Source organism: Alternaria burnsii (genome assembly GCF_013036055.1).
Source record: "Alternaria burnsii strain CBS107.38 chromosome Unknown 730, whole genome shotgun sequence".
Classification (NCBI taxonomy): Eukaryota; Fungi; Ascomycota; class Dothideomycetes; order Pleosporales; family Pleosporaceae; genus Alternaria; species Alternaria burnsii.
Window position 1 is genome coordinate 1,668,554 of NW_024066110.1, and position 26,849 is coordinate 1,695,402.

Below are 26,849 nucleotides of genomic sequence, written 5' to 3' on the forward strand. Positions count from 1 at the left end.
TCTCAGTCCCTCCAGCAGCCATACTAGTCGCTTGAGCTGCCGCTAGCGGTCCTGTGACCATATCTCGAAGTCTTTCTCAAATCAACGTACCTCCTCAACGTCTGCTATGAGATTGCGGTAGTGGTGACCAAAGACGCAAAGCGATGTACGGCCGAACCAGCATTGCTCACTCGCTTCACGCTTCTTAGTGTTTGGTAGGATTCATGACAGCCACGGCTTGGAATATTGGTTCGAATGAGTATTCAAGACTCAGCTTGCCATGTTGATCGATCCAGAATGCGCCCTTGTCGGCCTGTAGCTGCCTTGGTAGACGCGGAGGCTGATAAAGAGACGGAGTCCCCGAGACGTAAATGGTGGGCTTCAGAGCACTCTTCCAGCTATAACTGCAAAGAAGATCGTAGGGCTCGTTGCCGGTGACAGCGGGGGAGGAAGATTGCACGTCGAATATTGCGATCGGGTGAATGCGCTGTTGTCCTTTTCGAACGTGCTTGAGCATCCAAGAAGGATCCGAAAACTTTGTGCAACGACCTTCGGGGCGGCCGTTATAGCCCTCTCGTGTTTCCTAGTGTGGTAAACGTTGTTCTGCTGCTATGAACTGCATTTTTCAGGGTCAGCTTATTTCCCAACAATAATTTAGTGCATAAGAGGCTCGACAAAGAGGTTGTAGTTGGAGGTAGATAGCTGAGCAGCGAAGAAAGCATGAGGCAAGGCGACGCGTGTTGACAGTTGGGTGATTCGCGTAGTGAAGGTGGAAAGATGTCGCCAGCTCAATCGGGCATCGACTGATGGGAGTGTAGTATCAGCTGTAGGCGGTAGCGTAAGAAGTAGGTTATTCAATCGAGCTCGAGTAAGCATGATTCAGACAATACGGATAATCTCTGGTAATGGTGTTTTTCACGCTTAAGGTTAAGTAGGCATGACCGTGACAGCTGAGCGGTATATCTGTAGCTGTAGAGGGGACTGTAGCCTGTAAAGGGATCTCTTGAACGGCAAAAATTCGCGATATCATCCTAACAGAGCCTCTATGAGTATTAATCAAGTATCTGTGGAGTATTGTCAGGTGAAAGTAGCTATCGATATGTCGTCCGGAGTCAGTCAACAGAAAGGTCTAGGTTGTCAACACGACTATGGGAACCACCAAAAATAACGATGAAAACACTCTCTCGGTGTTGTGTACATGGCTACTTGCAGCGCTCTTCGTCATACTGATAGCGCCGCTGTTGTCCACCACTTCTACTCGCATGTCAACACATCGGAACACGCAAATTTGGGAGAGTACTTACGACTGCCGATTGCGCCGTTCTGCTGCAACACGGCATGGCTGTCACAGAGACCCATCAGCGTAGCGTTAGCCTTAAGCTCCTGTAGCTTCAACAACGCCTTTTCAAACTTTTGTTGTAACCCCTGCTTCTGTTCGTCGTTGAGGAAGTTCGCAGTGGGTCCTTGGTTGAAACCAGTCTGACCATTTGTCGAGTTTACCAGCTTCTCCAACGTGTTTAACGCCTGGCATTCGCGAAAAGCGTCACGCTGCGCATCGAGAGAGTCACATTCGGCTGTGAGAGTTGAGTTAGATTGCAATTCTTCGAGCTTGGCGGTTATATCGGCACGGTTGCTTTTGATCCAGTCGATGCGCTCTTGAGCAAGCTTGGCAGATATGCTCGTCGCGTCCAGCGCGGTGTCATTTTTCGCGATATCATTGAGTTTTGTCAATGTACGTAGGCGTCTACATATCTTGTCGATTTCGATTTGCCTGGTAGTGTTGAAGGTATCGCCACCTCGCCAAAGCTTAAGAGATGGATTAGTAGTCCAGGCGGTTGATGTAGTGATAAATGCAAGGAAAAGACCCGCGAGCAGAATGGGAAACTGCATCGCCAACCGAAAGTAAGTAAGTATGTGATGAAGATGCCCAGTAGAAAGTGAGATTTGGCGGCTGCCACGTTGGCTTGGTATCTTGCTTCATAATCGACTAGAGCGGTCAATGTTTCAATTCATGCTCGGATGCCGCAGAGCCATAAGGACTTCCTAGCCATGCGACGTTTCATGGCGAGTATGCTCTGACGTTTCTAGTTACGACGAAAGCAGCAGACATGGTAGTCAAGGTAACCCAGACGTGATTCTTAGCGAGTGCGCGGATGAATGGGCTGGCTTGAGATGGCTGGAGAGAGTCTCGTCTTGGTTTGGTGGGGTGGTATCGATAGTAGGGCTGAGTCACGCTAATGGCGGGGACCGGAGGAGTCAACTCCAGGGCTCTAGAAAAAGATTCCCCGCCACGGCCGACTCTCAGCAACCTCACGCCGCCACCATGTCTATTGAGTTTCCGAGGGAGGAGGAGCGCATCCTCGCGCGCTGGAAGGAGATTGACGCCTTCCTGAGGCAGGTTGAGCTCGTGAGTTTCCATATTACAGCCTCTTCGGGGCAAGCACGTGTGGTCGACACTTACTGATGCATTATAGTCGAAAGGAAAGCAGCCATACACTTTCTACGATGGACCGCCTTTCGCGACGGGATTGCCGCATTATGGCCATCTTCTGGCCTCGACCATCAAAGACATCATTCCCCGCTACTGGACCATGAAGGGCCGCTATGTTGAGCGACGCTTCGGCTGGGATACTCACGGTGTGCCCATTGAGTATGAGATTGACAAGGAACTGGGCATGTCGGGACGCGACGCTGTCAAGGAGATCGGAATCGCCGAGTACAACAAGAAGTGCCGGGCGATTGTCATGCGGTATTCAACAGAATGGAGGTCGACCATTGACCGTCTGGGCCGCTGGATCGACTTCGACAACGACTACAAGACCATGGACACCAGCTTCATGGAGTCAGAATGGTGGGTTTTCAAGCGCCTGTTCGACAAGGGCGCTGTGTACAAGGGTTACAAGGTTATGCCATACAGCACTGCATTGGCCACGCCTCTCAGCAACTTTGAGGCCACACAAAACTACAAGGACGTTCAAGATCCCGCAGTTGTCGTCACATTCCCGCTTTTGGACGACCCAAACACATGTTTGCTGGCATGGTAAGTCGCTCAGCCCAACATAATCTGACTGACATGCGCTGACCCGGCCTGACTAGGACCACAACTCCATGGACACTGCCTTCAAACACCGGCCTCTGCGCGCATCCTGATTTTGAATACGTCAAGATTCTCGACGAAGCATCCGGAAAACACTACATCCTGCTCGAGGCACTACTACGCACACTTTACAAGGACCCCAAGAAGGCCAAGTTCAAGATTGTCGAGAAGCTCAAGGGCAAGGACATGTTGGGCTGGAAATACGAGCCACTGTTCGACTACCTCTACGACGACTTCAAAGACTACGGCTTCAAGGTTGCCAACGATACCTACGTCACAGCAGACAGTGGTGTAGGCATTGTCCACCAGGCACCCGCATACGGAGAGGACGATTACCGCGTTGCCAAGGCCCATGGTGTCATCTCTGACACCCGACCACCACCAAACCCAGTCGACGACCAGGGTCGCTTTACTTCAGTTGTCCGCGATTTCGAGGGACAGCATGTCAAGGCAGCAGACAAGGGCATTATCAAGCATCTGAAGGGCACCGGTCGCTTGATTGTGGACTCACAGCTTCTCCATAGCTATCCCTTCTGTTGGCGATCCGACACACCTCTCATCTACCGAACTGTCCCATCATGGTTCGTCAAGATTCAGGATATTGTGCCTCAGATGCTGGAGAACATTGCTGGTTCGCACTGGGTTCCTTCCTTCGTCAAGGAGAAGCGCTTCGCCAACTGGATCACAAACTCTCCCGATTGGGCTGTGTCACGAAACCGTTTCTGGGGCACGCCGCTCCCGCTGTGGGTCAGCGACGACGGCAAAGAGGTGGTTTGTGTTGGCAGCGTCGAGGAGCTGAAGGAGCTCAGTGGCTACGAGGGCGAGCTTACCGATATTCACCGGGACAAGATTGACCACATCACTATCCCCAGCAAAGAGGGCAAAGGCGTACTGCGAAGAACAGAGGAGGTCTTTGACTGCTGGTTCGAGTCCGGTTCCATGCCCTACGCCAGTGCGCATTACCCATTCGAGAATGTGGAGCAGTTCGAGAAGTCCTTCCCAGGTGATTTCATTGCGGAAGGTCTTGACCAAACGCGTGGTTGGTTCTACACACTCACAGTTCTTGGAACACATCTTTTTGGCAAGCTGCCTTTCAAGAATTGTGTCGTCAACGGTATCGTACTCGCGGAAGATGGCAAGAAGATGTCGAAGCGCCTCAAGAATTACCCCGACCCTAACTTGATTATGAGCAACTACGGATCTGATGCGCTGCGATTATATCTTATCAACTCACCTGTTGTTCGCGCCGAGACACTACGATTCAAGGAGGCAGGAGTCAAGGAGATTGTTTCCAAGGTCCTTCTACCTCTATGGAACAGCTACCAGTTCTTCGAGCAACAAGTGTCACTGCTGAAGAAGGTTGCTGAACTGGACTTTGTATTCGACCCGGAGGCTGGCAAGACCAACAAGAACGTGCTTGACCGATGGATCCTCGCGTCCTGTCAGTCGCTACTGAAGTTTGTGAACGAGGAGATGGCTGCATACAGGTTGTACACCGTGGTTCCACGGTTACTGGAGCTCATTGACAACACGACAAACTGGTACATTCGTTTCAACCGACGCCGGTTGAAGGGTGAGCACGGTCTGGAGGACACCAAACATGCTCTCAACACCCTCTTCGAGGTTCTTTACACACTCTGCCGCGGTCTCGCACCCTTCACACCATTCATCACAGACAACATTTACCTGCGATTACAACCTCACATACCCAAGGAACTGCATGTGGAAGACAACCGAAGTGTCCACTTCTTGCCCTTCCCAGAAGTGCGCGAAGAGCTATTTGACGTGGACGTCGAACGCCAAGTTAAGCGCATGCAGTCAGTCATCGAGCTGGGCCGTATCTGCCGAGACCGTGCCAACAAGGGTCTGAAGATCCCGCTGAAGACTTTGGTAGTCATCCACCCAGAACAGCAATATCTTGATGACATCAAGTCACTGGAGAACTACATTCTGGAGGAGTTGAACGTCCGGGATCTGGTACTGTCAAGCGACGAGGAGAAGTACAACGTCCAATACTCAGCATCGGCCGACTTCTCCGTTCTTGGTAAGAAGCTGAAGAAGGATGCTATCAAGGTCAAGAAGGCGCTGCCAAACCTCAAGAGCCAGGAGATTAAGGACTACCTGAAGAGCGGCGAAATTGTCGTGGACGGTATCAAGCTCGAGGCTGAAGATTTGATGGTCAAGCGCGGTCTGGCCAAAGATTCTAGCAACAAGGACCAAGAGTTCAACACTGACAACGACGTCCTCATTCTGCTCGACGTTGCTTCATACCCAGAGCTTGAGCAAGAAGGTCTCGCGCGTGAGGTCATTCGCCGTGTACAAGATCTCCGCAAGAAGGCCGGATTAGTGCCGACTGATGATGTAGGCATGGAGTACCGTGTGCTATCCGACCCAGAGAATGTAGGGTTGGAGAAGGCATTTGAGAACCAAGGTCCACTATTTGAGAAGGCTCTACGGAGACCTGTGGACAAGCACGTCATCACTGAGCTTGACGGCAAGATTCCAGAGAACAGCAACGAGAAGGTCATTGCGGAGGAGGAGCAAGAGCTCCACAAGGCGACTTTCATGTTGCGATTGATCAAGCTATGATAGCGTTTGGATGTGATTTGATAGCATGATGGCGTGGGATGAATCGTTGAAGAAATGAAAACCAAATTTCGAAGTTCATGTCAAAACGCCTCTATATGCCTTACGTGTCAAAACAAAGCTCCTGCCATGGCTACTACCGTTGCTTGTACGCCTTCTGTTATGGATTTAGCCGTCGATGCCTTTGTATACTTTGAGAGATGAGACTTACCAAATAACACTCCTTCAACTTCATAAACTCACTGACGCACATGTCTTTTCGCACGTTGTTGTAGTCTGCAAATATGCATTTGCCGTATACCGAGCTCTGCATTGCGTTAGGGCAGTGTCAAGCGTGACTGGTCACATCGAGGGGCTTAACATGCCTCTTTGGAGCATTTTGCTGCCGCTGTGGCGAGTTTGTCGATGGGACGTGTTCGGCCGGGCATTGTGACGAATATTTTGTATCTTGTCTCGCTTGGACTCGCAGAAAGGTACCAAGGAAGCGCGCCACGTCAAGATTTGTGATGTTTCTCTAAACATGGCGAACTGCCACCTCGATGAGGTCAACGATGAGGGCCCACTTAACTAAAGGCTTGGCGTTGGCTGCTTCGCGAACGCGGGCGACCAACCACTCGAACAACAAAGCGCGTCGCTGCAACGCCAGAAGCGGGCGCACAACAACATCTCTTTTTACTTTGATCTCCTGATGCCTCATCGTTGCGCGCCTTGTTCACGACTTTCACGCATGTTGTTTTTGGGTTGCTGTTGCGATAATTCCTCCCGGTTACTTCCATGTTGTCGCGAACGCGCTGGAGACGAACGAGTCGCGCACACGAATGCTATCCTCCATGAGCCGGAATGGAGCTGATCCAAAGGCTATAACGAGCGACGACCTTTTGCGGAACGAGGGTAGGACGCCTATACAGAATTACACCCAGAATCAAAATAACATCGCAGCAGTCTCCGAGGCCATCCATGACATTGTTCGTCGCGCACAAGACTCGCACGATGGATCCACAAACGCTCTCTTCGTCGCATACGATGAGTACATCAAAGACTACCGTCCATCGCCCAGTGACGCCGCTCTCTACTACAGTTTCCTACTGCGCATGCAGCAATATGAACGGCATGGCGAGGACTTGATGTCGCGCCTCTTCCGCGTGGTCAAGGAGGGCTTTGGTCTTGACGCAGAACTTGACGATGAAGAGGTTGCCAGTGTCCCGAAACACCCTGACGCGACGCGCAGAGGAGCACAGGCGAGCTTGGGACGATACTCGCGGACTGGCAGCCTTGACTCGTTCCTTGACGGGACGGCAGACAAAGTAGCAGGCACCGACTATGGCGACTTGGCTGTGCGCCCGAGGAGAGCGTCGCAGCAGCATGGGCCAAATGGCTACGGAAACAAGGGGGGCCACCGTCGTGCCACATCCGACACGGAAGCGCATTCATATCGACCAGCACAACTCCCTGCCCGTACCAGAGTGAATGGCACTGCGCCTCGCCGCACAAGTTCTGGACCGCAACCACCAGTCCACAAGCGCAGCGCTTCTGTCTCGAGCCGTGGCAGTCTACGAATCCGAAGAGGTGGACCTACCCACTCATACAGAACTGGCACTCACGATGCAGATGAGAGCGATTTCACCGATCGCACTGCGAGCCTCGACCTCTCCTCCATCCAGATACCAGGAGTCAATGCGCCAATACCTAACGATCCTTACGACTCCCCGCACCAGCGCCGCCTGCGACAATCGGAGCAACAACCTCAACATCAGCACTATGTTCCCGAACCGTTTCGACTATCAGATACCCGACTGATGGACGATGCGGAAACTTTCGAACATCAACGAGTACACAGGGTAAAGAGAGAGTGTTTTGGAATATGGCGTAATCGCACACAAGAGCGCATGAGTCTGCGTGACGACATGGAGAAAGCTGCCATCGCCTTCGATCGTCGCGTCTTGCTCAGAGCCTCGCTCCTGCAACTACGAGACACAGCGCTTGTGAGGCGCTCTGGTCGAGAGACCAATCGCTTCTTTGAACGGCTAGAAACTCGTGCAGACAAGGCTCGCAGCCTCTTCCTGCTCACCAAAGCCTTTACACATTGGGCAAAGTGCGCGGAAGATGAGGTGCAGCGTACATCAGTCGCGCGACGGCACATTCTACGCACTCGATTCTTCAATGGGTGGCGCGACATCACAGCAGTTAACGAGCTCAAGATCCAGCACTTTGCTCTGGCCAAGTTCCTCTGTATATGGCGAACACGCGCAGCAGAAGTGCGTGATAGGGATCAGTTTGCCGAATCCTATTATGAAGAGAAAATCGTCAGGAAGTCGTGGAATGCCCTGAACAATGAGTACCTCAACAGAGGCGCAGCAAACTGGCATGATACAAGAACGGCAAGAACAACACTGCAAAAATGGCGTGAGATTACTGAGATCATGACGGAGCGGAACACGTGGGCAACCGATCGACGAGATGGGATGCTGCTGCGGAAGACATTCCAGATGTGGCAGCAGAAGACAGTGGGAGAAAATGCTCTGCAATCACAAGCGGACCAATTTCGACGTATGTCCCTCCTCTCAACGGCACTTCATACACTTCAGAAGCAGGCGCAGCTTGAGCCACTATCACGCCAGGTCCAAGCGCGTGTCAACGGTCGCTTGCTTCGTGCGAAGTTTCAGGATTGGCGTAAAGACGCTCAGCTATCACGTCAAGCACGCAATGTCGACCGTATGCGCGTGTTACGCAACGCCTACACTGCCTGGAACGACAGACTGCGTATCAAAGCACTGGAAGATCGGATCAACGACCGCGTCATTGTTGAGTGCTTGTACAAATGGACTTTGGCATCTCGAGTATCCCTCTTCCAACGTGTTCATAATCGGCAGCTCAAAGAGTCAATATTTCTATCCTGGGTCACCAAGACCAACCAGCGCGTCAACACTCTTGATACTGCGGAGATTCGGTTCGCCCAGTTCAAACGTGCTCAGCTAATGCGGACATGCTTGCATAAAATGGAAGCCATCACTACGGAGAGGCGACGGGAGCAATTCGCTATCATAGCCGAGTATCAGCAAAAAATCAAGCAGCGTACATTCGACAAACTCAAGGAGAGGCTAGCGCACTTTCAAGAGTTGAAGCAATGGTCTGCCGATGCGCGCTTCTATGTTCTTAGCAAGCATACACTAAAGACATGGAGTCAAGCCACTCAACATGCACGGCGCAACCGCAGACGTGACACATACTCCCAAGTCCGTAGAACGGTCAAAACGAATCTTGTGCGCAGAGTCTTTGAGCACTGGAGGGATAGGGCAAATCACATTGCAGTGCTGACACGAAGAGCAAACGACATGATCGAAAGCCGCACTCTTCAGACCAGTGGCGCAATCATGCATCAATGGCACGACAATACGCTCATACTTCGCCAACAGGATGTTCAAGCCGTGAGCCTCTACGCATTCAGACTTTCCGCTCGTTACTTTGCCATTTGGTCTCAACGCTTGGACCTTATACATACACTCGAAGACCAAGCTATGGCTTTACGGCAGGAAAGCATGGAGATTGCTGCTACAGGTGCTCTCAAGAAGATGGGCTGGCGACTTTGGAACTTCCAAAGACAAGAAGACAATGCCAGGGCGTTGTTTGAGAGAAACTTTGAGAAGCACGTTAGAGCTATGGTTCGTTTCTGGGCAGAGCGGGCTACTGAACGGCTTGGCCATCGGCCTGCAAGTCCAACGCCTACCAGTAGGTCGAGAGTACGAAGACTCGATGACGGCGATGGCAACAACGGAGACTTCCATGCCCGCGATGGTGACAATGATCACGAGGAAGAAGGCTTTCAGCCATCCGGTGACGAAACCCAACGACTAGAGGCATGGACAGCTTTCGATGAGAGCGCTCTAGGTCTAGATAACGATCTTGACCTCTCCCTGTCCCTCACACCAGAACAACCACCACGACAGCCAACCCTCACCCCCAAACCCTACGCTCCTGGTCCTTCTCCTGCATCGACTCGTCCGCCGGGCTCCATCCTGCGCCGACCAAACACATATCCGCAACCACAATCCGCCGTTCGGCCACCGCCAGCCACCATTATAGAAGACGACGAGTCCGACCTCGACTTGGGCGAGGGCGCACAGTCGACATTCTGGTCCGGAACACCTATGCCACCTCCTCCAAGCAGTAAGCCAGGGTACCTCAAAACACCCAGTAAACGCAGCGTCGTCCGGGCCAAACGTCCTGAACTACCTGCTAGCCCTGAGAAACAACGTGTTCTATCTCCTGTGCGTCGGCCATTGGGCTCATTACTGAAACCGGAGAGAGGGTCGCGACTAGGTACTATGAGCGCGCCGCCTATACAGAGCAGTAGAGATAACAAGCTTGGGGTTGGTGGTGTGACGAGTTTTGAAAGGAGGTTACGAGAAGGGGGATTTGGGGGTAGTGTTGCTGCTGGGGGCAGTGCAATGAAGAGGGGGTGGAGGGGAGGTGGCAGGGCTAGAGTGGGGTTTGGAGAGGTTAGTCAGATGGGGAGATTGTAGTTATCTTGCATTTTTGGAAGCATCGCGCGGCGTCTGCTAAGGTGGATCGGTTTGGATGTGTTAGGATACCCCCTATTGCTTGTCAATGTTATCTTGATGTTGTTACCTGTCTTGTTGTAGATGTATGCTTCTAGGTACCTCACTCTCCATTGTGTTGACGGTGTAGACATTGCACAAAGATAACTTTTGAAGTAAATCAAACCTCTTCCCACAGAATGTCTACATTTCTTGAGATCTTCTGAGTTCCTTGAAGTAATACCACCAAGAACCTAACAAGGGAGGAGCTATAGAATGCGTCGCATGGGGCTAGTGAACTCGATCAAGTTGCCAAAGAAAGGAGACTCAGGTTTGGGACTATGGACACCTACGACACGCAACACAACATCAAGAGCTCTCTCAAGGAGATGTTCGGCACAGATATGCATGAGGATTAGCCCACATTTCCCAAGGTTGAGGAGGGCTTGGATGACATAATTGACCGATATGGTGATGAGAGCGCTGAGTTACTGGAGCTGCCGAAGAAGTGTCGAGACAGGAATCTAGAAAATACGAGCCATTTGGTAATTTTACTTCGGTTGCTAAAAAGTAGCAAGGTCAGACTGAGAAACACCAAGACAGGTCACAGAAGGTACAGAAGACGATCGATTGCATGGAAAAACAGTAAGAACTTGAAAGAGACAACGAACGGTTAGGTCCCAAATAGTCCACGGGTCCCTAAAGCCTGAGCCAAACATCCTGTACGCACGCCAGCTATATGCAAGGACGGTATAGTTAGAGCATCTCGACGCGCTGATCAGGGGCTTTTAAGCGCTCATGCAGCTTACGCATTTGTGGATGAGTTACGCCGCAACAGCGGGTGTATAGATGTTGTATTTTTGTTGGTCGACGAACATGTCCGTGACTGAACCGATTCGTCGCTTAATCTAAAGAACCCTGCCAATATATGGCTCTCTCCGTATATTTGTTTCATTTCTGACATCAGCTCATGCTTCGTCCAATGCTTGGTCATTATCATGGTGTGCCTGGTGTTGCTACCCACAGTGCTCATGCGTGAAAGCGACATCATGTCAATACTACGTACCTCTTCTCTCAGGACTTCTTCATATCTACGACACTTTCCTCGATACTGTTCGCCATGCTGCGTCATATCACCAACAGAATGTGCAAACCCTCATCCGTATCCCTCAGCATCCTCGCTGTCACCCTCACAGCAGCCCAAATTCCCCCAGACTATAACTTCTGCACGGGTGACAAAAGCACCTTGGGCCATTGCGACACACTCACATACGTAGACACTACTCTGGCCGCCAAAAATCCACCCAACGCGACGGAATGCTAGGAAGCTTGCAGTAGTATCTTCCAAGATGCTGGAGAGTGGGTCGTTCATCTAGAAGGTAGAAGCACCACTTTCCTACCCCTCTTTGTCTCATATACGTTTATTCAGTTCCATCAAGGCTAACCTTTCTACAAGGCAAACCAGAAGGTTACCAACAGCACATGCACAACGCGCCCTGTGGTTTTAGCATGGGTGCCATTCCCAATACCTCACACGAGTTTTCGTTTGACATGAATAACCAGGATATGGTTGACATCATCGATGAGGCGATCAAAAGGTTCGCGGGGTTGCACGATGGGAAAGTGGCGGCGCAAGGAACGGTGAGATGTGATGGCCATGAGGCAATGTGGTATGTCAGCCGGGATGCGCGGTAACATTTTCACATTACAGTGATGTATTGATGAGATGTGTCAACCCTTGGGACATGCTTATCCATATCAGTTCATCTTGGCACGAGCTGATGGAACCTACGTAGTATTTGGCCTAACCTGACTCAGCCTCCATAATACTCTGCAATCTACCCAGTGAATTGACCACAGTGACAGCTACGTGTTTCTCTTGACCGTTTAAATCCAAAGTTGTCCCATAGTTCTGCTCTTTCTCAGCAAGCCACACACATTCTATTCCTGCTTCCGCCGCAGGGATGATGTCCCTTTCCCAGCTGTCCCCTACCATGACTACATCCCCACTCCTTATTTTGAGAGTCTCCAGCGCCTTGCCAAATAGCCCATCTACCTTCGCCACACCAAGCTTATTCGTCGTGATCAGCCTGTCATAAAATGGCTCTAAGCCCAAAGCAGCGACAGTACGTTCCTGCGAATCCTGGGGGCCTTCTGTGACAATGGCTATGCTTTTCCCTTTTTGCTTTAAAACCTGCAGTAGTAATATCGCGCCTTCTTTGAGCTGCAGATGTTTTGTAAGTGCTGTTTCGTAGGTGTCGAGTAATACCTGCATCTGCAGCTCTGTACATCTAAGATCAAAGGTATCCATGACACTCTGGAAACGCTCTGCACGGTACTCATTGCTTGTTTTGCCGTCTACGAATGCTGCTGCTGTTTTGGTTTTAAGTACCTTGATATATTCCTTCTTCAACTCGGCGGCTATGAGCGGTTGACTGGGCGTAGTCTCACGGTTCGCGTGTTGTTCTGCGATGATATGCAGCGTCGCCTCGACGGCGGCGGAAGATGCTTTGCGGAACTCGTGCAAAGTGTCGTCGAGATCGAAGAAGAACCAAGTTGCTCCCTTGAAGTGTTCAGTCATGTCGCCGTTATTGAGTGTCGGGGAGGGGTGTAAGATGGCGTTTCTGAAGGTTGTCTAGGTACCTGCGGTCTGGTGCTGAAAGTATGGGTGCAGAGACGGATCGAGTAAGCTACGACAAACGAACTGTACTCGAAAAGAGTAATGGGGAAATGGAGCTTGACTTGGCGCTCCTGCTCTACATCGCTAGCCGGTAAAACTCGTGTCTCTATGCTATATCTTGATGTTGGAGCAGAATCTGGACAAAATCATAGGCAGCTGACAAACCTAACATAGGTCGGAGACGCGCCTCGGAATCCGGCACCTGGTTTGGCAAGTAAGAACAGCATGTTGCAGGGATGTACATGATGGCGCAACCATTAAAGAGAGTTGCGCAACTTCAGTGTTCGACTCTGCAGAGATCGTCGGGGTTAGTACGCTTTTCTCGCGCATTCGAGTGGGTGTCGTCATTGGCAAGCGCAACCGGACCTCGGAGACGTCCGACCAACGGTCGTACAGCTTTACAATAAAGTCAACGATACAGGAAGCACTTGACACAGGGATACACATATCCTCCTGGACAATCACGAAGAGTCAGTGACTAAGTTCGCACTCATGCAAAGATTTGAGGCCAATAGCCAGTCGGACAACCCCGCTCTTTCACCCGAGGCCCTGTACCGAACATCACAAGAACTATGCACCAAATGACACAGCTGAATTTTGTAAGAATAGAGATAAATTTATACACTGAACTAACACCCCTATGACTATCATACCCATCAATCAATACCGAGTCCTTAATGAGGCGCATAACCTCCCGCGTTAGGATCATCAGTAAGCACAACGTAAAAGCCCAAGGGACACAGCAAATCGCTTTGCTTGAACGTCAACGTTGTATCATCGGAGCACAATGCCCCACTGACGGTCACCTTGCCGATGCCAGGAGGAATTCCACACGGAGCACCATTGACAATATAGCTGTTGCCCGGCTTGATGACCGGCGGTGGGTTTGGTGGGCTAGGTCCTGGACGTGGTTGGTGATTGTACGTAGTAACGCCAGCCTCTGCACCAGCATTGATATCGTAACCGGTAAAGGTGAAATGACCAGGGCCTTGAAAGACGAAAAGACCAGGTGCTTGAATAAGAGAAGGAAAGTCGAAGACAAGATTGCAGATCTTGCCTTGGGTGGTGTCAGAGTCGAGCTCGAGATTGAAGATTGTGCATTTATCTTTGGGAGTTACGGTCGCCCATTCCGTGGATGGGTATGCTTTGTCGGGGTTCTTGGCAGATATGGGGACGAGTACTGAGGTTGAGATGCTGTTTCCTTTGGGTAACCTGCCGTCAGGTTGTGCAGGGTTTGCTGGACATTTTGCGAAGTTCTTCAGGACGCTCAGGGTGCGTGGTGTGATATCGCTTGGTGCAAGTGTAGCTGGTGCAGCGAGTGCTGTAGCCAGGAAGGCTGAGGCAAGCGTGAAGGTCTTCATGGCAAAATGGCTGACGTTGATTCGACAACTTTTGGAGATGGATCAAGAGATGTTCTATGGCTTGCGAACCACAAAGAGAGCGTATATCATTTGTAGAGGCCAATCACTCTCTTTATACTTCTCTGTTTGATACCATTAACTCAGCTTGTCATCGCCAGACTGGCGCACATTGGCAACGATAATCTAACATTCGCGTAACGATTGTCACTCTCGACTACCCCTTCAGATGATGAAAAGCCTCATGGGTGACAGGCAAGCTGACAAGCGAGCCTCACTTGTTTCCAAGAACAGCTTCCTCGCTCACATCTCCAACTCCTGCGATTTGCTAGAGACGCCAGGCACGGCTCGATAGCCTTGTACGTGAGACGTAGCTAGCCAAGTAAGCTCTGTATTCAGGAACGACTGTCTTGACTCTGCTTTCGCTTTACTAAAGTCAGAGAGGCCTGAAAAGCGTATTGAGAGACTATTAGCCGATGGCTGTTTCATACAGTAAAGGTTGTCGGAACCCCACCTTTCTACCCGTCAACGTGGGCATCGAGTAAGCTTTCCCAAGACTGTTCAAGGCGTCTTCTGTGCAGCTTGATATCGGCATTTTCACTTTTAAAGCAGTCATGGTATGCTCAGCTTAAAGTGGGCACTTCTTCGGACGCAATCGGCGGGGCGTGTTTAGTGTTCTGTATTCCATGGTAGCGCTGCAACACCTGCATCCATATCATAGATTCGCGCGAACGACTCGAGACCCCGAGAAAGAAACAAGCCTAACGTCTAGTGCCCGTTTGATGCCTGCTGCCCTCGGCCTCAGGCAACCTCCAAGAGGTATAGAGGTGGCGTTCGCAGCGACGGTCTACGCTTAATGAAACCACCTTAGCTATCGAAAATTAGTTCGTAGTCCAAACATAGCTACCAAGCTACCCATTGGAAACTTCCCACAATACTCAACTGTGACTGGCTGAAATGAGCAGTTACTCATGTCGGTGCCAGAAGAGAAGGAATGGCGCGGCCGTGGTGTGTCTCTAGTGAGTGTGCAGCAAAAGATGGGCCGCATTGCGCTCTACAACAGCCTTCCTGGTTCCTGAGGTTATGTCACCGCATCTAATGCTGTGCCATTACCACGAGACTCTCATGCGAGCCAGCCTCATGTCCACTTGCTGTACTCGTGTTCCGCGGCGACCCAGTCCCATGGTAGCCATGCGCCGGTAAGCCAGAGCGAAAAAACACAGACTGACCCTGGCTAGGACGCCGTGTCCATGTCTTGCCTGCGACTACAAGCACACTACGTTGAATGCGGCCTTACGCCGTGCGATACGGGATAACAATATGTTGCCACAGATGAGCGCACGTAATAATATTTCAGTGTTGATAGCTAGCTGCAGCTCATTCACTGTCAGCGTGACTATGAGCATTGGAAACACACGTCGGGCGCATATGATAAGTAGAGCATGTGAGCGATTGGTAAATGAAGTTCACAAGCAAGAGAAGCACAGAGGTTTTTTTTTCAAGTTCAATTTCAACAACACCATCCGCAGACTAATTACAATTACCCTTTCCGACACCAAGGATATTTACAGTGAATTTCAATCCCCAATGCAATGTATCATGTAAAGTCATAGCTTGCCTGTGGGCACGCTCAATTGAATGTTATGACATTTACAAGAAGAAGGCAGCGAAAGCACCAACACCGGCAACGAAGCCACCGACGTTGAGAGCAGAGGCAGCACCAGTGAACTCAGCAGGGGTGGAAGGCTTGACGTAGCCACCGGTCTTGGTGGGGTAGCCAGTGCCAGCGGGAGGAGCACCAGTGCCAGCAGGGACAGAGGGGTAGGGAGCACCGCCGACGGGGACGGATGGGTAAGGAGCACCGCCGGAAGGCTGGGGAGCACCAGGGACCATGGGGGTACCGGAAGGCTTGCCAGCACCGGGAACGACGGGGGTACCGGTGGGGTAGGGGACAGTGACGGTGATGGTGGTGGAGCTCAAGCAAGAGGTGGTCTCAGCCTCGGGGACCTCAGGGGTCATGGAGGAGGCAGGGTAAGAGGGAACCTCAGAGGTGGCGTGCTCGGGAACCTCAGGAGTCTTGGTGGACTCGACGGGGTACTCAGCAGGCTTGGAGGGAGTCTCAGCTGGGTACTCAGCAGGCTTGGAAGGAGTTCCAGCGGGGTACTCAGCAGGCTTGGAAGGAGTTCCAGCGGGGTACTCAGCGGGCTTGGAGGCCTCAGGAGTAGCGCTGGAGGCGGGGTACTCAGCAGCGGGAGTGGAGGGCTCAGCTGGGTACGCAGGGTAGGCGGGAGCAGCAGAGGAGGGCTCAGCAGGGTAGGCAGGGTAAGCCGGGGCAGCGGGAGTGCTGGCTGGGGCAGCGGGGTAGGCACCGTATTGGGGAACGGCGGCGGCAAGGCCAGCAAAGGCAGCGACGGCGAATGAGTAACGCATTTTGATGGTATTTAGAACTTGAAACGGTAAAGTTGGAAGTGTTGGTTGGTGGAGGTGGAGGTGGTTGAGAGAGTTGGCGAGTGTGTATTATTAATGATAGTATTAGTTGGTAACAACGAATGGACGACTCGAAGGTCAAAGGACTTGAAGCTCGAAAGTTTGGCTGTGAAGTGAAGAAAAACAGCAAGGCGACCACGCTGCTATGATATATACCGTAGGGAGATTACAGCACGGTAGCGCGGACCGGAAACAAGTGGCCACTGAAAGGGGGGACCAGGACGGCGCAACAGGGGCGGAAGCATCTGGGCGCTGCAAGTGGTCTGGCGGATGTCAGGGCTAATGCAGGAACCAAGCTGGCATGCCGCCCCGCTGGCCACTCGCAGGACGTGCGTACCTGGTGCTAAGACCAGATCGGCAGGTTGGCTGTGGAGGGTTGCGGTGGCTTCTCGTGTTGCAGAAATGAACGGCTTGCGTTGGTCGCTCAGTCGAGAGTCTGCTAATGCTGTCTTGCTGCACCCAGGCCCATAACCCCAGACCGGCGGTTGTTGTTCTAATTACGCGCTATAGGCGGAAGAACACAACACTGCCATTTTGAGAGGATCGCAAGGCACGTTTGTTTCGACGGCCTCTGCTCGGTGCGCCTTTGAGCTCTAAGTGGCGATCCTAACAGGGTATCTTCAGGGGCGTCCTTATCGTGCTGCCCGTTGAACAGAGGTTCTCCACCAGGGCATGGGGCTTCCAGCAAAGCCTCTGGAGATCCTTATCCCGAAATAGTGTTTATAGCATGTCAGTGTTGCAGAACCTGCAGGGTGCGTCAGCTTTTTGTTTAGTTTTGCAAACATCCCACAGCGCTTTTCACGTGCGCGTCAGCTTGCCTCAGCGAAACATGTCTTTCGGCCTTGTCGTTTGCAAAAAAATGTCACCAGATGCTCTTTGCGCTGTCTTCACGCCGGTGCCGGCTTTGCACGACCGGACGGTCCTTTGTGCAAGGTGCCGTGGCCCCAGAATCGACGAAAACATTGGTGAGGCCAGCCTGCCGAGGAGTGGAGACTAAGCATTAGGCGCTTACGAATACGGCCTAGCTGGCTTCTGCGCTGTCCCCTTTCGTATCCACTACGCCTTGTCCAGCTCGACTTTCATTTCGGCCTCACCTCCAGCGTCTTTACGCCGGTCGTACTTCACGATACGATCTCCGCATTTCGTCATTGTTGATGTTGTGTTCCGTTAGCCAAATTGCTCTTTTTCCTCGCGCTTCAGCCTTCACGGCCACGCACACAATAGTGTGCTGCACTCGTTTCGACTGCGATGTATCTTGACCGCCTCGCTTTCATTTGCATGTGCCGCTCACTTGCATTCAGCCGGGAAGACTCCGGTGGGCATCGGCGACAACGTCCAGGAGATCCTTCTGACTGCATTCTCCGCTGCCACATAATCAATGCCGATCATATCGAAGCGCACGACTATCAGGCTGATGATAGAGCGGCTTTATCGGAGCGAGATAAGGCGGTCAGTCATTCGACGTCGGGAATGAAACCATGAGGCGTGCAGCTTGCGATTGGTGTGCTCAGCTCGGCTCGCGAAGACGAGAGACCCACACTATCGCCTAAACATCAGTCGGCATTTGATCTGGCTCTGATTGCATGCTCCTGCCATCGCTGCCTTTTTGACAGTGAATGAGCACACGTTCTTAGATCTTCACCTACCTTCGCACCTCTCCACCAGCCCACTAGCTCTACGTTCGTAGACTGATACTCACTGCTGGTCGCATCTGCTCGGATCTTGGGTCATGTAACGCTGCGGCATGGGGATCTCCGGCCCATGTGCACTTCACAACCTTTCGGCGCACCCTCTGCATCCGTTACACCACCAAAGGAACACACCAACAGGAATTCCTCAGGGCTCAGTCTATCGCCTATGGCCGGAGCTCTTATAACTGCCACCTCTATTCTGGTGTCGTAAGTATGAACGATCTACTGCCCATGGCCTGAGAGGTATTGCTATCCACGCATTCCATATGGTATGGAAGACGTCTGGGTGGCAAAGCTTTCGAGCTAAGGACATAGCTCCTAGAAGCTATGTTGCTATCGCTCATAAGGTTCGAGAGAAGATGAGATCTTTGCATGCTGAATATTACCCGGTTCACACCTCCTACAACAAGGAACTTTGTATCTGCCCAGAATTGGAACCACCGTTGCTTGTTACCATGACAAAGAGGTTTCTTCTATACCATATGGTGATAGAGATTCCGCGAGCACTCTTTCACGGTAGAATCTTGCTATGCCATGGGTCATCGTGCCTAAGCTCGTCTCCGACCACCAATCCCGGGTTGTTGACGGGATTTTCGTGAGTGAACATTTAGCAACATTTTGCGCTTTTCAAATCCGCACAGCCATGACTGGATCAACTTTAATACTAAGCAACTGTTTTTAGCCGCGACTAAGAAGGTACAGCACACTTTTTTGTTCACAAAGTTTACACCTCATTCGTGTTACGGCCCGTGTACCGAACAAGATAACAGTTAATCATCAAAGCGCACTGGTCGAAATCCGACCCCGAATTATATGATACAGGGTACCACAACTTGCCACCAGAAGCCCTCGATGGGCCCACTTTATTTCTGTCAGCCAGTTTCAAAGCGCGAGTGTCCTTGACTCTGCTCAATAGAATGGACGAAGCGTCTAGACGCGCAACAAGAGCTTCCATCACCACAGCTCCGACACAGCTACTGTACCATGATATTGAGCGGACTTCTTACCTCGCCCTTAACAATCATCATATAGACTTCGTTCATTGTTTATCGAAAAGAAACGGGCTAATGATCCCGCAAGCGTCACGATATAGGCCCTTTAGCATGCGATCTATGCTGCATGCTTTCAAAATTGAAGGTCACCGATCCATCCGCTACGGTTATGTCGTTCACACCAAACTTGGAGGGTATTCTGTCGTGGACGAGGGTCAGCAGCCGGTGCTAGAAAGAAATGCTATTGTGAAGTTAGTGGTGCATGGATCCGATTCGACTATGGGGATCGGGGAGGATTTAATGATCCAGTCGTCGGGATCAGCAGTGTGGCAATCTATCACAAACCTAGGCGGGAAAGTTTGCTTGTTACCGGAAGCTTCTTTGTGTTGGTAGGATCCTGGGAAGATTTGTCACTCATCTATAGGTCTTGTGACTATCGACAGAGATTGGGTAGGAGCAATAGCGGCAGCTGAACGCGCCAAGGTATTGCTTTCCATCATGAGCGTTGCGATGTATTATGCTTGCTGCGTTCATCACATCCTGGAGACACACGAAGGGACACTTGGTGGGAAGAGAGCGATCTTGTCACGAAGACAAGACTTCAATGTCTAGGTAGGCTCGAGAAGACGTGGCGAGTTGTTCGCAAGTTACACGGCCAGTGTTCACCAAGATGAGTTTCCCCATGACGTGACATAACACATCGCGATACTTCAGTGTTTCTATCACTACTTAGTTTCCACGTGGTCAAGTACCATGTGTTTGTAACAACCTTTCAGTATATTCACACCGTACTCGCACAGGCTAGACGCACACAAACACACGTGCCTTCCAAGCTCCTACGACAGGAGCAAGGATACAAAGATGACAAAGTTCCTAACCAACGCCATGCTAATACACACGCTTCCACGGTCGTAGCCTGTGAGTACAAAAACTATGCCTGTCCTGATCAATAACATGCCAACATCCTACATGCTATACCGCGATGCCCGAAAAGAAACACCAATGTACGCCTGTTGAACCTGAAATAATATGCCCAACCTGGTAGGTGGACATTGAGTGGTCGCGAAAAGAGCATATTCAAGCCAAATGACTGTCAACATGCTCAACCGATGCTGCTTCATGTCTTCATCTTGCCAAGGAAGCCATCGAGGTCGAACTCCTCCTCGTACTGCTTCTCGTCCCACAGATCTCCGAGCTCATCCAAGAAGCCCTTCTTGCCCTTCTCTCTCAGCGCACCCGTCGCGTCCACAGCATCATTTTCATCGATACCCGTGCCGTCGTCCTTTGCATTGCTGGGTGGCGCCGGTAGTGCGGCAGGGTCGTTGGAGTCGGCGGAGACGTTGAAGAGATCGAGAATTTGATCCGTTTGCATGGATTGTAGACCGGCGTTTTGCTGGTTCACGACTGTGGAAGCTACGTCAATCTTGAAGCGTTGGAGACTGGAAGAATTAGTTAGAAGGACTTCTTGGTTATTGGGGTTTTGAAATACTTACTTCAAGATCTTTTCTTCCAAGGTGCCCCGCGTCACGATTCGGTACACGTTCACGACCTTCTTCTGACCGATACGATGGGCGCGGTCCATAGCTTGAATGTCTTTCTGTGGATTCCAATCGTGCTCGACGAAGATGACGGTATCGGCACCAGTCAAATTGAGACCTAGACCACCGACACTGGTTGTCAGGAGCAAAACATCGTACGAGGGATCCGTATTGAATTTGTTGACAATCTCCTGGCGTTTGGTAGCCTCGACACCACCATCGAGACGCATGAACTGCACAGAAGGAAGAAGCTTTTCGAGTACGTTATGCTGGACCATATCCAGCATCTCCTTCATTTGACAGAAGACGAGGGCGCGATGCTGAGAGACAGCTTCTGGTAGGTCGCCATTAGCGGCGGCAGACTTGTCACTAACAACGTCAGATGCACCGATACCGCAGTCGACAAGCAAATCCTTGAGGGCGCCTAGTTTGGGTGCGTGCATGATGTCGTCGATCGTGGTGTTGTGCTTCTTGAGATACTGCTGGGTAGGCTCATAAGCTTTGTTGGTAGGACCCTTGACAACGAGTGAAGGCGAATTGCATAGCTTCTTCATGTACTGTAGAGCCTGGAAGATATGTTGCTTGCTCTCACGATCGGCGTTGCCGGCCTTGGACTGAATCTCCTTGCCCTGGCGCTTAGTGAAGTCGTCGAAGAGATTACGTTGCAATTCAGATAGATCACAGTAGTAATTCTGCAGAATCTTGGGTGGCAGGTCATCGAGTACTTCCTCCTTGAGACGACGAAGAAGGAATGGGAGCACTTGCTTGTGTAGAGCTTCGATTGCAAGCGCACCTCTTTCTTGCTCCTTCGACGAGCTCTTGGCGAATCTGGAGGCAGCGATGGGCTTTGCGAAACGCTCCTGGAAGACCTTCTCGGTACCGAGAAAACCGGGCATGAGGAAATCGAAGAGTGACCAGAGCTCGAGCACATTATTCTGAATGGGTGTACCGGAGAGAATGAGACGATGGTTTGACTGGAACTGCTTGACGGCCTGGCTGGTCTTCGACTTGGAATTCTTAATCAGATGACCTTCGTCAAGTACGCAGTAATTCCAGGTAATGGGCTTAAGAATGTCCGCATCGTTCCTACAAATATCGTACGAAGTAATGACGATGTCCACCTTGTCGAGCTGGTTCCTGTGCTGACCACGAATGGGTGGAGAACCAACGTAAGCGACGCAACTGAGGAAGGGTGCATATTGCCGGATCTCCTGCTGCCAATGACCAGACAGTGTAGGCGGACATACGATGAGAGATGGCAGGCGTCGGAAGTTTGGATCGCCAGTTTTTGCAAACTCGTCTGCGCGTATGTGATGATCACTAGCCACCATACACAGTGTTTGTAATGTTTTACCGAGACCCATGTCGTCGCAAAGAATACCGTGAAGGTTGTAACGGTTGAGGAAGGCCAACCAGTTGACACCTTCCTGTTGGTATGAACGGAGCGTCGCCTTGATACCGACAGGAATTTCGAAAGGCTCCACCTTCTTCGCATCGAGCATCTGAGCAACGAATTTTCGTTCTCGGTCTCGGCCCTTGAGGAGAGAGTCTGGAAGACCTGGTGGGTCAGGGATACCAGACTCAAGCGGTACGAGCTTGACCAGTGTGGCAAAACTGGTTGTAGCAAGCAACCGTACATCGTTGTCTGAGTCGCTCATACGACCAAGAACAGGGGTGATAAGGAAGATGACGTATGGTAGAATGGCGTCTTCCATGACATGAATGAGATGGTAGATGCACTCGATGGCTCCTTGGCGGGCGTGCACGTTGCCACCATCGCTGATGGTCGGTAGAACGTTCTCGACAAGCATCGTCACACCTTCCACAGACATGACGCTGCAGATGGTAGCGAAGCACTTGGCAGCTGCATACCGCAAAACGTACAGCTTGCTCTGGAGAGCCTTTGCAATGAGTGGAAGCAGATCCTTGACAAAGCCTCTAACACTTGGGTGGAAGCTACCGACCAGGGCACGTAGAGTCGACAAAGCATCAACGACTTCCTGGCCAAAGACACCATCTTCGTTGAAAATGTGCGCTGGAAGAGTGGCCTCGGTAAAAGCATCCTTGATGGGTCGTTCAATCAGGTCCTTGAGGATGGGGACCTTCTCGAAGATCTCAGCGCCGAAACTCTCGACAACCTTCTCCAAACCCTCTCGTGCACCACGCTTGGTGATCCTGGCGGCTCGTGACTCCTCTGCAAAGCGAGCAGCGTCCGGGTGGTCGCGCACGTCTTCATCCTTCTTGAGAGTAAGAATGCCTGTTTCGATATGTGACTGTCCGGCAAACTCGGGTGTTTCAGCTGTTTCCATGCAGTAAAACTTGACCAAGTTTCCGACAACTTTGTTAACTACGCCAGATCTCTTCGCGTTGACCAAAAAGACGATGTAGCCCGCAACAGCAGCCGCTGAGCGTTTCTGTAGCTCGACGTTCTCTTCCTTCTTGACGCTGTCCATCATAGCCTTGATTGGTGGGGATGGCTTCCTTGGGGGTGAGTTGAGCGCCACCAGTGCACCGGCTGCAGCAGCCTTGATACGGACATCGCGCTCTTCCTTGATGTCCTTGGCCTCTTGGATACTCGATTCTACCTCCTTGCGTGCTGTTTCCAGGTTCGTTCCGGCAACCATGCGGGCTGACGGCGTCATTCCCTTCTTGAGTTTCTCATACTGCACATTGAGCAGCTTCTCGGCGTCGGCGACACCAAAAGCATAGTGGTTCGCATTTGGCATGCCCTGGACAAGAGCAGCAATCGTTGGCAGATTTTGCACATGTGCTTCGTGGAAGATGCTCAGCAAAGAGTGACACTGTGTTCGAACGATTTGTAGTTTCGGCACAAGATCCTCGTAGGCGGCTGGTCTTTCGCCTTCGACGATAGGTATGAGGGCCTGAACGAACGATTCAGCCAAGGCATCTTTGGTCGCCAAATTCTTTCCGAACTCCTCGATGATGATCGCGCCCGTCAATTGGGTTGACGCGTTGGGAGAAGAGAGAGGCTTCAATAGTCTAGATTTGAAGGCCGCCAACCTCAGTTCCTCAGGCCACGCTCCCATCGCTTTGCCAAGAGCCTGTGCTGCGGAGGTCCTAGAGCGAATCATCACGTCCGCTCCAATGAGTTCAAGATCGCCAGTAATCATATGACCATCGACGTTGTGACTTTGGGAAGTTGGAGTAGGCGTTGACATGTCGTCCTTTCCGTGGCGAGACTTCTTCCTCTTCCGAGCCGGCTCACCAGCATCTGGCGGAGATGATTTACGACTCGGCTCAGAGTCTGGTGGTGGGCCCATGGCTTGCCCAGAAGGTTTGATGAGTAGTGACTTATTCAACGATATCGGATGACGAGAAACTCCGATGGGCGTCAGGGTGAGGGGGATCACAGCATCTAGTATGGGCTCCATATGAGTGGCCAGCTGGCTACCCAGGGCCTCCACGATAGCGTTCCAAAGCTGGAGAGAGAGCTTCAATACGCCCTCATTGCGTTCGAGCAGGATGTTCTGGAAAACAAGCTGTAATGCCTTGCTGTCTACCCAACTGTCTGCACCTTCGCTCTGGATATTGAGGAAAGTAATCAGAGCACGCAATACCGCCGCGCGAACACTGGTGATTGTATGGCGTAGGAATGGGAAGAGTCGAGGCACCAGTTCGTGGAATGATTGACTTGGGTCCTGTCGTGCGTTGGCTTGCATGGCTTCTAAGACTTGAGGAAAGCCACAAAGCTTCGCCAGCAAATCCATGATGAAACCAGTGCTCGCGCTCAGGTCATCTTGTAAGCTGGAGAGACACGACCAGACTACGTTCATCAACCCTTCGAGTGATTTGGGGCGCATCTCGATGAACTCCTTAGCGACCGGGATAAGAGTCGCTGCACTGATTGCTCGAACATCGTCGTCGGAATTGCTTAAACCGCTGATAACTGCAGCGAGTACCCCATCCAATAAAGTACCATCTTCTAGGAGCAGATCGTTCCTAACGGCGACAAGATACCGTAAACCAATCATACCACCTTGACACAAAGCCCATGGTGCGCTTAGAGGGTTAGTGTCGAGGGGAAGGTTGTGATTGATGATCAGGCGGTTGAGGACCTGAAATGTTGCGAGAACGTTGTCGCGAGACATGTATTGCAGCAATGAACCAAGGGCTTGTCCAGCCGTCTCGCGAATGGGCGCAATGGCATTATCGCCAGTGAAGTCCGCAAAGCGGTCAAGCATGAAGATGCAGATCATGCGACATGCTAAATCGTTGAGCCATCGCTGGTTGAGCCGATCATTCTCAGTCCGACTTAGACCCTTCCGTCTGCCAGCACCACCGCCGTGGATACGAAGAATCTCTCTAAGACCCATTGCGGCACCATGACGTACCTCCCAAGTGTAGTCAAATAACTCAACAGAGAGATACGCACACACGCGCTCGAATGGCCATTCCAACCCGGCCTCTTCAGCCTCAGTCTGGAACGATGACTTCTCTGCCACTGGCGCGCCCTTGAACTCTTTGACGAATTTCGCATCGTCGTCCCCACCATTGCGCTCAAGTGAGAAGTAGTCGTTCATGGGTTCGTCTTCGTCGCCGTTCTCCGATTTCTCAAATTTGAGGGCCACGGGGTGTGGGCGTACCGGCGTCTCAACAAGGTCTGGTTGCGAGTCTTTTCGTGAATTTGAGTTGAAGTCGACGACTTGTACTTTGTTAGTACCTCCGGCAGCTTGCCTCTTGTTCTTGCGCCGCAGGGCATTTTGTTGACGCTTGCTAAGCCCTTTACCATCAGGTGTGCCTGCAGTAGGAGAACTGGCATTGTTCATGCTATCTGATCGTGAAACATTGGTGTCGATGCGATTTATAGCAGGTGTTTTGGGGGCCGGCGTTTGCGGCATCAGCTCTTGTGGTGGTGTAAGGTCCTCAACCCATGCGCCTTCGAAGCCGAGACGCTTGAGCAGGGTACTCTTTTGGTACTCTAGTCGTTCAGCAGGGTCCATGGCTGCAAGCTTGTAATCATGCTCCTTTGTTCCGAGAGAAGCTAGGACTTTGCCAAACTTGAGGATGGAAGGCAAGTCAAGTGTAGCAAGATCGAGCCCGTCGGTGAGTGGTGGTAGAGCGCTATCGCCATTCTCTTCCTTCTTGACCGACGCGCCGTTGGTATCCTCAGACTTGATATCGCCATTTGAATTTGACTGGCCTTCCGATTTGACAGGCCCCTCAGGATCCTCTGCATTGGGGTCGAATTTGTCGGCATTGGCGGCGATGCCTCCTATAGCCTTGGCAGCAGCAACTCGAGTTTCCCAGCTTTTGGATCGCAGGTAGGGAATGACTCGAGTAAGAAGATTAAAAAGTTCATCGGGATGTTGTTTTTGAACGTCGGCGAGCTGGTCAGCTGCTGTGTTTCGGATTAATGCTGTGCTGCCAGTCTCGAGGAGCCTTGGCGTGGGTTAGCGAGAGTCAGAAAGTGTCGAGTAAGGCAAGGCTGTCGAGGCGAGATAAACCTGTCGCAAAAGACTGCAACTGCAGTGTATCAAGTTGCGAAGAGCATGCAAGATGTTGCGACCGGGTATACTTACGTTACGAGACGGTCCAATCTGGTGGCACTATCAAAGCGTTAGCGCGTCATGCATGCATCGATGCGATATGCGACATACCTCATGTTTGCGCCGCAGGATGAACAGCCAGGCTCGCAAGTGGAGCGCAACCGGAAGAATTAGAAATTACTAGGCGCCCGCAGGCGTGGCCATTGAAGCACTGAGCACGGCAAATGATGTTGGGCTATGTAGTCAGAGGTGTGTATGCGAGTCACGTGACGGAGTGGTAACTCGATGCGGTGACGGGAGCGCGTTCGGAGAAGGTGGGCTGCGGGCCTATCTAAGAGAATGAACAGGTCATTAAGTAGGCTGGATCATCACCAGGAACGGGCTAGTGCTGTGGCCCGA

General features: G+C 51.6%; 7 protein-coding genes across 7 annotated transcripts; 3 read left to right on the plus strand and 4 right to left on the minus strand.

Moving 5' to 3' along the window:
- Positions 1-184: 184 nt before the first annotated feature.
- On the minus strand, positions 185-1,869 carry GT037_003981 (uncharacterized protein; the record flags this gene model as incomplete). Its single annotated transcript, XM_038929028.1, has 3 exons — positions 185-562; positions 1,178-1,233; positions 1,284-1,869. The coding sequence occupies 3 exons, from the start codon at positions 1,867-1,869 to the stop codon at positions 185-187; spliced, it is 1,020 nt and encodes a 339-aa protein (XP_038788735.1).
- Positions 1,870-2,302: 433 nt separating this feature from the next.
- On the plus strand, positions 2,303-5,665 carry GT037_003982 (isoleucyl-trna synthetase; the record flags this gene model as incomplete). Its single annotated transcript, XM_038929029.1, has 3 exons — positions 2,303-2,386; positions 2,454-3,019; positions 3,076-5,665. 3 exons carry the CDS (start codon positions 2,303-2,305, stop codon positions 5,663-5,665), a joined length of 3,240 nt encoding a protein of 1,079 aa, XP_038788736.1.
- An 827-nt stretch (positions 5,666-6,492) lies between these two features.
- On the plus strand, positions 6,493-10,182 carry GT037_003983 (uncharacterized protein; the record flags this gene model as incomplete). Its single annotated transcript, XM_038929030.1, has 1 exon — positions 6,493-10,182. One exon carries the CDS (start codon positions 6,493-6,495, stop codon positions 10,180-10,182), a length of 3,690 nt encoding a protein of 1,229 aa, XP_038788737.1.
- A 1,819-nt stretch (positions 10,183-12,001) lies between these two features.
- Positions 12,002-14,238, minus strand: GT037_003984 (uncharacterized protein; the record flags this gene model as incomplete). Its single annotated transcript, XM_038929031.1, has 2 exons — positions 12,002-12,832; positions 13,678-14,238. The coding sequence occupies 2 exons, from the start codon at positions 14,236-14,238 to the stop codon at positions 12,002-12,004; spliced, it is 1,392 nt and encodes a 463-aa protein (XP_038788738.1).
- A 1,647-nt stretch (positions 14,239-15,885) lies between these two features.
- On the minus strand, positions 15,886-16,665 carry GT037_003985 (uncharacterized protein; the record flags this gene model as incomplete). Its single annotated transcript, XM_038929032.1, has 1 exon — positions 15,886-16,665. One exon carries the CDS (start codon positions 16,663-16,665, stop codon positions 15,886-15,888), a length of 780 nt encoding a protein of 259 aa, XP_038788739.1.
- A 2,107-nt stretch (positions 16,666-18,772) lies between these two features.
- On the plus strand, positions 18,773-19,012 carry GT037_003986 (uncharacterized protein; the record flags this gene model as incomplete). Its single annotated transcript, XM_038929033.1, has 1 exon — positions 18,773-19,012. One exon carries the CDS (start codon positions 18,773-18,775, stop codon positions 19,010-19,012), a length of 240 nt encoding a protein of 79 aa, XP_038788740.1.
- Positions 19,013-20,522: 1,510 nt separating this feature from the next.
- Positions 20,523-26,566, minus strand: GT037_003987 (uncharacterized protein; the record flags this gene model as incomplete). Its single annotated transcript, XM_038929034.1, has 4 exons — positions 20,523-20,844; positions 20,899-26,343; positions 26,484-26,510; positions 26,562-26,566. 4 exons carry the CDS (start codon positions 26,564-26,566, stop codon positions 20,523-20,525), a joined length of 5,799 nt encoding a protein of 1,932 aa, XP_038788741.1.
- Positions 26,567-26,849: the final 283 nt, after the last annotated feature.